Consider the following 10,650-nt stretch of genomic DNA (forward strand, 5'->3'; position numbering starts at 1 on the left):
TTACAACATTAACAATGTCTACACTGTTTTTCTGATCAATTTGATGTTATTTGAATGGACAGAAAATGTGCTTTTCTTTCCAAAACAAGGACATTTCTTAGTGACCCCAAACTTTTGAACGGTCGTGTATGATGAATTATGGTGGCACACATAATATTATAATTTTTTTAGTCATGTAAGATTTCTCCTCTGTAAAGTTTTTGTGACTTTATATTTTTCTCTGATTGTGCCGATGAACTTTAGCCGGAGACTGTCACTTTCACGACTACGTATGTCAAAGTGAACAACAAAGGGAGAAAGCAGCAGGGAAGAGTAAATTGGATGAACTAAAACAAGTGGAATGCAAATAGCCAAATTAAATCTTGAGGATAGCTGGGCCATACATTCCATCAAGGCATTCAATTATACACCGTTTCTGATCTCTGCCCCGAATAAATCCAGTTGTTGCGGACATATTACGATTCCAATCTAATTCAGAGCTCCATTCAACATCAACTTTATATCAAACTGGGGTAGCAATAATATGTTTGGTAATGGGCACCTACAGTACAGTAATTCAATGCATTATTTCAAGTAAAAAAATACAGAGGTACATTTTCCTGTAGAGACAATGTATACAGTATGGACAGTGGGGTGAGTGGTGCCAAAAAACAAATATATGTCTCCAGTGATAGTCTTCATGTTAGAATGTTTTCCGTCCGTTTCTCGGACTAAAATGTTATTTGACTAAAATGCCCACTAGTCCATCCACTTAAACCATTAGCTTCCTCGTCATGGACAGTTTGTAAAGGATCAGGTAGCCGTCGTCCCAGGCATAGATCTGTTTCTCCTGAGGGTTGTACTTAAGGCTGGCGTGGAGTCCATACCTCCTGGGGAAATACAGTAGCGGAGCCTCCTCATTGGTCACCGCATCGTTTACGTCAAACACACACTGAACACGAGAGCGACTAGGCACCCTAGTGTTGTAGACCACATAGACCGTCCCACAGACCACGAAGGCTGCCTCCGCGTTCTCCTGGGGACACTGTGTATCCCACATCTGCTCGATATCCAGGCTGTCAGGGTCCATCTTAGCGAGGTTGATGGACTCACTCTCCCTGGTGGTGTAAAGGGCCCAGAGGCCTTCCTCATCGGCAGCCAGGTCCACAGCAGTCTCTGGGTTGAGGCTGTAGACGGGTCTATGGTCTGCCACCTCCACTGGGAACACAGCACTGTCTGCCAATGTGCCATTCGCCAGGTCATACTTAATCACCTGGAGCTCGTCGGCCCCCTCCATCACGTAGTAGGCATAGCCATTGTAGACGGCACATCCGGTGCCACTCCACAGAGAGGGCAGTCTTATAGGCCTGCTGTGGGCCACTCCTGGGGAGGACAAGAAGTCTAGAACAGAGCTGAACTGGTACACGGTGTCCTCTGCCGTGCCGTTGAAGACGTAGACCTTAGAGGTCCTGGCGTCTTTAGTCCACATGCCCTTGGGGCTGCCCATCCTCTTCAGGATCTTCATGGCTCTGATGCTGGAGATGATGTCTACACAATCTGTTGAGAGAGAAATGGAGGTGGTGTCGTGAAAAGCCGTTTTCATGAGTGGTCTTAATAACATTGTCAGATGTAAATGAAAAATCGGGTAATTATGAAGACCTTTGTGTACAGTATACTGTATAAAATGACAACAGATAATGATTATAACATCAAATATTACTATTATAAATGTTAATGGTCTATTTGTAGTTTTTAAAATCAAAGATGAGTTCAGGCTGGTCAGGCTGGGTCTCATAGCCTAGACGTAACATAGTAATTGTAAATCCGGGACACTCAAATTAGTATGATATGTTACGTTTAGTATGGTTACATAAGAAAGATGTTTACTTATAATGCAAATGTCTAGCAGCCCGAAGGTTGCAAGTTTGAATCTCATCATGAAAATTTTAGCAACTTTTCAACTGCTTACTACTTTTTAGCCACTTCGCAAGTACTTAGAATCTTAGCCAACCCTTCCCCTAACCCTAACTTTAACCCTTTCACCTAATTCCTAAATTGAACCCTAATCTTAACTCGAACCCCTAACCCTAACCCCTAGCCGAGCTAACATTAGCCACCTAGCTGGAATTCGTCAAATATCATGCATTTTGCAAATTCGTAACATATAATACAAATTGTCATTCGTAACGTATCATTGTCAGATGTGATGGACATCCACAGATGAATACATACCATACGAAACATTACATATCACACTAAATGGACTGTCTCGGATTTACTGACAGAATACGACTAAATGCTCTGAAACCAGGTTGGTTAGCATCCAGGCATCCAGTTCACATTTCCTTCTCGTGTTGCGTTAGCATGCCTCTGCAGTGTCCTTGCCCACCTGAAACATGTTTTGAAGTCTACTTCAACATGCAGGGCACATCATGTACCCCCGCAGGCTGCAGTCCAAATGAAAATGAACTCCACCCAATCAAAGGGAAGTGGAAGAAACAGCTACATTGTGCTTTGGAACATGAGAAAGATGGGTGACACATAGATATGCTGAAGTATAGCAAAGTGGTCTTTTGCTGATAAAAAAGTACATTTTAGCTCTCAAGACAACAAAGAGACTTACTCTTAATTAGGACAGAGTGTGTCTAAATCATTGACAATGGAGGAGGGGGGGGGGGTTGCTGTTCCATATGCATGGAACACTCCTTGAATATGGACTTTCAAAGTATTGCCACTGACCTGAGGTCAGCATCTGGTTCCCCCTTTCAGGTAGAGTAAGAGCGCCTGGTAAACACTTTACATTAACGTTATAACAGTTTATTTGAAATGTATACACAAATAATTAACAGTTTATAAACTGCTTCTAAACCTTTTATAAACCTTTTTTTTTATGTTAATGTGCTACCGAACCTGAAACTCTGAGTGAGACGTCTGTTTGCTCTGTGTTTTACATGAGGTCATACAGTTGACTAAATGAACCTACTGTCTGTGAAATAGAACTTTGAATTGCAACATTATTTGTACCGACCCGCTGTGAGTCACATCGTAGGTAGTAAAGCCAGACTACCCGTGTCCATGAAGTACAAATTGGAGACTGGTTCCCCCCTTGAAATAAATGACTCATAGCCAACTAGCGATAAATCTATAGGAAAATAAAATGAATGACTAGCCTACCCAGTGATTCAAAATGTAGCTCTAAATTGCAAAAAAAATAAAAATGACTTGAAACAAATCTTTGTTTCCTACCTCTTTTCCTGTGGAATGGGTTTTCAGGGGAGGACACCAACTGCCACAAGTGGTAAAGAGCTTACTGTAAGCCTAAAAATACTGTAACCATGCTCCATAAGCCAACAGGTCTCCCTTAGCCAAGTCTCTTTCAGGCAGGGAAATGAAGGCACTAGATCAAAGGCAGTCATCCTGTACAGGACGTCAGAGCTCTACGACTCACGCTCCCCCCAACTCCCCATACACTGCTCCTCTCTCTACTCACCCAAGACTCTGGAGTACCCATCTTCCTCTCCCCCTCTCTTCCTCTCCTTCACCCGCTCCTTCACCTCCAGGTCCACATCCACCATTCTGTCTGCCTGGTTCACACAGGGCTTAGCGGGGTTTTGGGTTTCGATGTAGTCCATCTCTCTCTCGACGCGGTCCACTCGTACCCCTGTCCCCTCCAGGTCTTGGCGCAGGGTCCCGTGGTCCTGGTTTAGTCCCTTTATAAACTCAGCAGTCTGCTTCTTGAAGTGCCGCAGCTCTGTGTTGTAGCGGTTCGACTGCTCGTGCCATATGAGCATACGATCCTGGGGGGAGCATAATGTGTTATCGAGGACGTTGATTCGGTGTGTGGCCGACGATTGAGGATTACTGTAATGTTGGGTGAATGTAATTGTCCTAGTATCAGACTCTACTTCATTCCAATCGCCCAGGTCTTAGGCACAAGGACATCACTGTGGACAGAGTTCTGAGAAAACTGTATCAGGTGTTGGTGTTTGAACGCGTGTCAAACCAGGGTCATCGTGATCATTTATCGTGGCAGAAGGTATCAGCACCCATCAACATCAATTCCACCATCAAAACCTCACAAGAGGAAACAAGTGTGTTATTTATTATCACAATGTTGTTCAGTGATCTGGTTCAGTGACAGTGAACCACAGAGGTTGATGCATGCTAAGATTGACGAAAGGTCAAATAGGGGGTGCTTATGCTATATATATTTATTATATATATATATATATATATATATATATATATATATATATATATATATATATATATATATATAGTGTGTAACCTGGACAAGTGTGTGGAGGAGACCCCTCGTGTGGTCATCGCCAATGGATCAGGTCATCGAGTGAGGTTGAGAATGACAAGGAATAACAGCAGTTTATTTCTCCTCTGTCTAAGACCCACAGTTGAATTTTCTCTCTTTTACTACTGTACTTGAGTGAGTCCTTGGTTGGATTGGAATAAAAATACTAAATGAAAATAACTTTCTGAATTGACTTGTTCTAATTACTAATGTAAGAGTCGAGCCAGCGGCATCACGGGAGGGAGATTCTTTTTAAAAGATCAAAAGAACAGGAGGGGGTAGGAAGATTTGAATGATAAACAAATTATTCATTTCAGTCAAGTAAATGTTATTTGTATTCTCACACTATTTTCCCAATTTTTGGGGGTTGCTATATTCGAAAATGGTTCGAAAGAGGAAACTGATGATATGGTCATAATGAATGGATAGATTGGTGCATATAAATGACTGCATTCTGGACTCTTGATTACTGTAGCTAATACAGTTTTTCTCAATTGCTAAAACACGACTTCTGAAACCTTGCTCCATTTCCTGAAAACATTCAACACAAAACCTCATCTTCAAGCACTATTTACATAACCTCTGACTCCTCTTGCAAAATGAAACATTCGCCTCAAAACAGCTTTACCTGTGTTCAAAATCAAACACTGCTCTCAAATCATAAACAAAGTGATCAAAATGATGTACACTCTCAAGCAGGCAGTAAACAATACACCGAAAAATTGAAAACACATTGTTCAAAACATATAATTCTCAGGGAGAAGTACATTTTGAATTAAAAAAAATATTCATATTTTTCCGTCATTGTCTTTTGATGAACGAAAACATGTTCTATCATAGTAGCTCAAAATCTATCAGAAATTACTACTCTGCTTTGCTCTTTGCAATTTTGTTTTTTGTTCTTCCTCCTCCTTGTACCCCTATTTTTACAGTACTTCACCCTGCATCTCACAAACCTGTCCTTTGTCTCTGTGATACTGTAATTCCTGTTCTTTGTTGATATGAACCTGCAACCAGTCAAAATCTATTGAGCAGTCAGTACTGTTAATAAATGGAAAGCACAATTTTCAGGGCCATACAATTTGTCCATTGTACAGTATACAGCCTACAATGCACTGTACTACAGTATCCATTCTCAGACTTTCTCCTTCCCACCTTCAACAACCTGTTTGCTCTCTGAACTGGCTTATATTGGTTTTGTCGCATCATTTGAAACAGGTTCAATCAATTTTGAGTGGTTGTGTTCAATCAATGACATATGTTCTCTATTTGTATTTGATTGTGGCCACTTGTGTTTACCAGTATGGACGACATGGACGACATGTGCATTAGAGTGCAGAATGTGTTTTGAGAATGAGAATGTGTTTAGAGTTCTCAGTTGCTGAAAAGTCTAAGTGAGATCTGAAAATTGATTTACCATGTGAAATAGTTTAAGGTATTGACAACAGACTGCATAATTAGCTAAATGAGTCCAGAACTTTGTTCAGCCAATGGGTTTTAGTGTTTTAGCAATTGAGAAAAACTGTAATACTGTAGGATCTAAAGCAGACAGAATGGAGCTGCATTCCACTACTTGGATACTTCATCACACTCAACCTATACTGTAAGCAAACTTGGCATAATCAGTATAGAATAGCTGCAATATAGGAGGAGTAGAACACACTCCCACAAACCTGGCATATTATATTTGACAAAATGAATATTGTACAGTGCCTCAGACAGCCTTTTCATTTCGCCAAGAGAAATTGCAAGGCACACCTGTTCTTGCTTATTCTAAAGAATATGATTTTACCATTATCGTTTTTTGTCAGTAACTGCTGTAAATGTTCCTATTGTTTTCATTATCAACGTGTTGTTATCTTTGCGCCTCATGAAGAGTTTCACACGGCTTAGTGTGTATTCTGAGAAGGGGAAAGAGAATAGGAGAAGTACTCGGGCATAGATACGACAGCTCACGGCCACTGATATTCTCTAAGGGCCTTAGCCCGAGAAGTTGATGAGTCGAACAGAGATTGTATTAATTGGATTGCTTTAGTCAACACATAAAAATATATAAATAAAAAGAAACCTTGCAGGCAGACACTGAGCGCGAACTAAAGTTTTGCAGAATGCCAGAGATAAAGCCTGACTCATGGCCTTGATTCTCTGTCCTTGATTTCACAGTAACTGCTGTTTGCTGTTCTTTCAGAAGGATGTTGTCTCACTAGCATTCAAAAAGAAAACTTGATTCACCATAGTTGCGTCATTGATTCGATTCCTGTTCCTTGCCTAAAACTTGTCCTACACCACTTTAGGTGGAGTTGTGCGGTGTAAAACGGTTGTTTTGGAGTTTGTCTCTTACCTCAATGGCAAGGAATCTGTTCTCCAGATAATCCATGAGACCCTGGTAGTAATACTGACCGTTGGTGAGGACTAGGACTAAGGAGAGGAGGAAGGGGACAGCCGTTGTCATGGTTGATAGATCCAAGGGACAGTCTGAGCGTCCTGTACGTAAGTCCAGGTAGCAAAAATACTTCCTCCTGTCTGGTCCGGTCTCCTCGTGGTCTACTTATGGTTGGTTTCCTACAGAGTGTGAGTGTTCGTGAATAACTGTGTGTGTGTGTGTGTGTGTGTGTGTGTGTGTGTGTGTGTGTGTGTGTGTGTGTGTGTGTGTGTGTGTGTGTGTGTGTGTGTGTGTGTGTGTGTGTGTGTGTGTGTGTGTGTGTGTGTGTGTGTGTGTGTGTGTGTGTGTGTGTGTGGTGTGTGCGTGTGTGTGAGAGAGAGAGAGAGAGAGAGAGAGAGAGAGAGAGAAGGGCCAGGTTCTTGGGTTTCAAACTCTTTGGCTCGCTCAAGTAGCTGGAATGTTTTCACAAACTCCCAGGGAGGAGCCTTGTTCCTCTAGCCCCTTTCTGTCCTCAAAAAGTGAATGTACTGTTGTACTGGACACTGGGCAACACTGTGTGTGTGTGCGTGTATGCGTGTGTACATGTGCTTGCGTGCAAGCGAGTGTGTACATGTGTGAGTGTGTACGTGTGTGGGGGTGTACGTGTGTGGGTGGGTGCGCCCGTGCATGACTGTTGATAGACAGTTGTTTATGGATTTAAAAAAAAATAGTAACAAGGCTATATACAGGGGGTACCAGTACAGAGTCAATGTGCGGGGGCACCGGTTAGTCTAGTTAATTGAGGTAATATGTACAGTGCTATGCGAAAGTATTCGGCCCCCTTGAACTTTGCGACCTTTTGCCACATTTCAGGCTTCAAACATAAAGATATAAAACTGTATTTTTTTGTGAAGAATCAACAACAAGTGGGACACAATCATGAAGTGGAACGACATTTATTGGATATTTCAAACTTTTTTAACAAATCAAAAACTGAAAATTATTCAGCCCCCTTAAGTTAATACTTTGTAGCGTCACCTTTTGCTGCGATTACAGCTGTAAGTCGCTTGGGGTATGTCTCTATCAGTTTTGCACATCGAGAGACTGACATTTTTTCCCATTCCTCCTTGCAAAACAGCTCGAGCTCAGTGAGGTTGGATGGAGAGCATTTGTGAACTGCAGTTTTCAGTTCTTTCCACAGATTCTCGATTGGATTCAGGTCTGGACTTTGACTTGGCCATTCTAACACCATTGTAGATTTTGCTTTATGTTTTGGATCATTGTCTTGTTGGAAGACAAATCTCCATCCCAGTCTCAGGTCTTTTGCAGACTCCATCAGGTTTTCTTCCAGAATGGTCCTGTATTTGGCTCCATCCATCTTCCCATCAATTTTAACCATCTTCCCTGTCCCTGCTGAAGAAAAGCAGGCCCAAACCATGATGCTGCCACCACCATGTTTGACAGTGGGGATGGTGTGTTCAGGGTGATGAGCTGTGTTGCTTTTACGCCAAACATAACGTTTTGCATTGTTGCCAAAAAGTTCCATTTTGGTTTCATCTGACCAGAGCACCTTCTTCCACATGTTTGGTGTGTCTCCCAGGTGGCTTGTGGCAAACTTTAAACAACACTTTTTATGGATATCTTTAAGAAATGGCTTTCTTCTTGCCACTCTTCCATAAAGGCCAGATTTGTGCAATATACGACTGATTGTTGTCCTATGGACAGAGTCTCCCACCTCAGCTGTAGATCTCTGCAGTTCATCCAGAGTGATCATGGGCCTCTTGGCTGCATCTCTGATCAGTCTTCTCCTTGTATGAGCTGAAAGTTTAGAGGGACGGCCAGGTCTTGGTAGATTTGCAGTGGTCTGATACTCCTTCCATTTCAATATTATCGCTTGCACAGTGCTCCTTGGGATGTTTAAAGCTTGGGAAATCTTTTTGTATCCAAATCTGACTTTAAACTTCTTCACAACAGTGTCTCGGACCTGCCTGGTGTGTTCCTTGTTCTTCATGATGCTCTCTGCGCTTTTAACGGACCTCTAAGACTATCACAGTGCAGGTGCATTTATACGGAGACTTGATTACACACAGGTGGATTGTATTTATCATCATTAGTCATTTAGGTCAACATTGGATCATTCAGAGATCCTCACTGAACTTCTGGAGAGAGTTTGCTGCACTGAAAGTAAAGGGGCTGAATAATTTTGCACGCCCAATTTTTCAGTTTTTGATTTGTTAAAAAAGTTTGAAATATCCAATAAATGTCGTTCCACTTCATGATTGTGTCCCACTTGTTGTTGATTCTTCACAAAAAAATACAGTTTTATATCTTTATGTTTGAAGCCTGAAATGTGGCAAAAGGTCACAAAGTTCAAGGGGGCCGAATACTTTCGCAAGGCACTGTACATGTAGGTAGAGGTAAAGTGACTATGCATAGATAATAAACAGAGAGTAGCAGCAGCGTAAAAATGGGGCAGGGGGTGGTCAATGCAATTAGTCCAGGTAGCCATTTGGTTAGCTGTTCAGGAGTCTAATGGGGCAGGGGGTAGAAGCTCTTAAGAAGACATTTGGACCTAGACTTGACGCTCCGGTACCGCTTGCCGTGCGATAGGAGAGAGAACAGTCTATGACTAGGGTGGCTGGAGTCTTTGACAATTTTTAGGGCCTTCCTCTGTCACCGCCTGGTATAGAGGTCCTGGATGGCAGGAAGCTTGGCCCCAGTGATGTACTGGTCTGTACACACTACCCTCTGTTGTGCCTGGAGGTCAGAGGCCGAGCAGTTGCCATACCAGGCAGTGATGCAACCCGTCAGGAAGCTCTCGATGGTGCAGTTATATAACTTTTTGAGGATCTGATGACCCATGACAAATCTTTTCAGTCTTCTGAGGGGGCGTTGTTGTGCCCTGTTCATGACTGTTTGGTGTGTTTGGACCAAGACAGCTGGTTGGTGATGTGAACACCAAGGAACTTGAAGCTCTCAACCTGCTCCACTGCAGCTCTGTCGATGAGAATGGGGGCGTGCTCGGCCCTCCTTTTCCTGTAGTCCACAATCATCTCCTTTGTCTTGATCACATTGAGGGAGAGGTTGTTATCCTGGCACCACACGGCCAGGTCTCTGATCTCCTCCCTATAGGCTGTCTCGTTGTTGTCAGTGATCAGGCTGTTGTGTCGTCGGCAAACTTACTGATAGTGTTGGAGTTGTGCTTGGCCATGCAGTCATGGGTGAACAAGGGGACTGAGCACACACCTCCGAGGGGCCCCCGTTGTTGAGGATCAGCGTGGCATATGTGTTGTTACCTACCCGTTACCACCTGGTGGCCCTGGGGTCCTTAGCTTAGTGATGAGCTTTGAGGACACTATGGTGTTGAACGCCGAGCTGTAGTCAATGAATAGCATTCTCACGTAGGTGTTCCTTTTGTCCAGGTGGGAAAGGACAGTGTGGAGTGCAATAGATATTGCATCATCTGTGGATCTGTTGGGGCGGCATGCAAATGGTGTTGATGTGAGCCATGACCAGCCTTTCAAAGCACTTCATGTCTACAGACGTGAGTGCTACGGGTCGGTAGTCATTTAGGCAGGTTACCTTGGTATTCTTGGGCACAAGGACTATGGTGGTCTGCTTGAAATATGTTGGTATTACAGACTCGGTCAGGGATAGGTTGAAAATGTCAGTGAAGACACTTGCCAGTTGGTCAGCGCATGCTAGGAATACACGTCCTGGTAATCCATCTGGCCCTGCAGCCTTGTGAATGTTGACCTGTTTAAAAGTTTTACTCACATCGGCTACGAAGAGCGTGATTACACAGTCGTCCGGAACAGCTGGTGCTCTCATGCATGCTTCAATGTTGCTTGCCTCGAAGCGAGTATATGAGTCATTTAGCTCATCTGGTAGGCTTGTGTCACTGGGCAGCTTGCGGCTGTGCTTCGCTTTATGGCCCGTAATAGTTTGCAAGCCCTGCCACATCCGACGAGCATCGGAACCGGTACAGTAGGATTTAATCTTA

At 43.1% G+C, this 10,650-nt stretch overlaps 1 protein-coding gene across 1 annotated transcript; it reads right to left on the minus strand.

The window, feature by feature from the left end:
- Nucleotides 1–472: 472 nt before the first annotated feature.
- olfml3a (olfactomedin-like 3a) lies at nt 473–6,988 on the minus strand. The gene is made up of 3 exons (XM_024384145.2): nt 6,627–6,988; nt 3,470–3,776; nt 473–1,536 (listed from the first exon to the last, which is right to left on the minus strand). Exons 1-3 carry the CDS (start codon nt 6,735–6,737, stop codon nt 752–754), a joined length of 1,203 nt encoding a protein of 400 aa, XP_024239913.1. The 5' UTR covers nt 6,738–6,988; the 3' UTR covers nt 473–751.
- Nucleotides 6,989–10,650: the final 3,662 nt, after the last annotated feature.

Source organism: Oncorhynchus tshawytscha, linkage group LG22 (genome assembly GCF_018296145.1).
Source record: "Oncorhynchus tshawytscha isolate Ot180627B linkage group LG22, Otsh_v2.0, whole genome shotgun sequence".
In the NCBI taxonomy this organism is placed as follows: Eukaryota; Metazoa; Chordata; class Actinopteri; order Salmoniformes; family Salmonidae; genus Oncorhynchus; species Oncorhynchus tshawytscha.

Coding starts and splice junctions, on each gene's coding strand:
- olfml3a (XM_024384145.2), bottom strand. CDS start 6,737: ATGACAACGGCTGTCCCCTTCCTCCTCTCCTTAGTCCTAGTCCTCACC. Junction 3,777..6,626: donor ACAGATTCCTTGCCATTGAG/GTAAGAGACAAA, acceptor TGCTCCCCCCAG/GATCGTATGCTCATATGGCA. Junction 1,537..3,469: donor TGGGTACTCCAGAGTCTTGG/GTGAGTAGAGAG, acceptor CTCTCTCAACAG/ATTGTGTAGACATCATCTCC.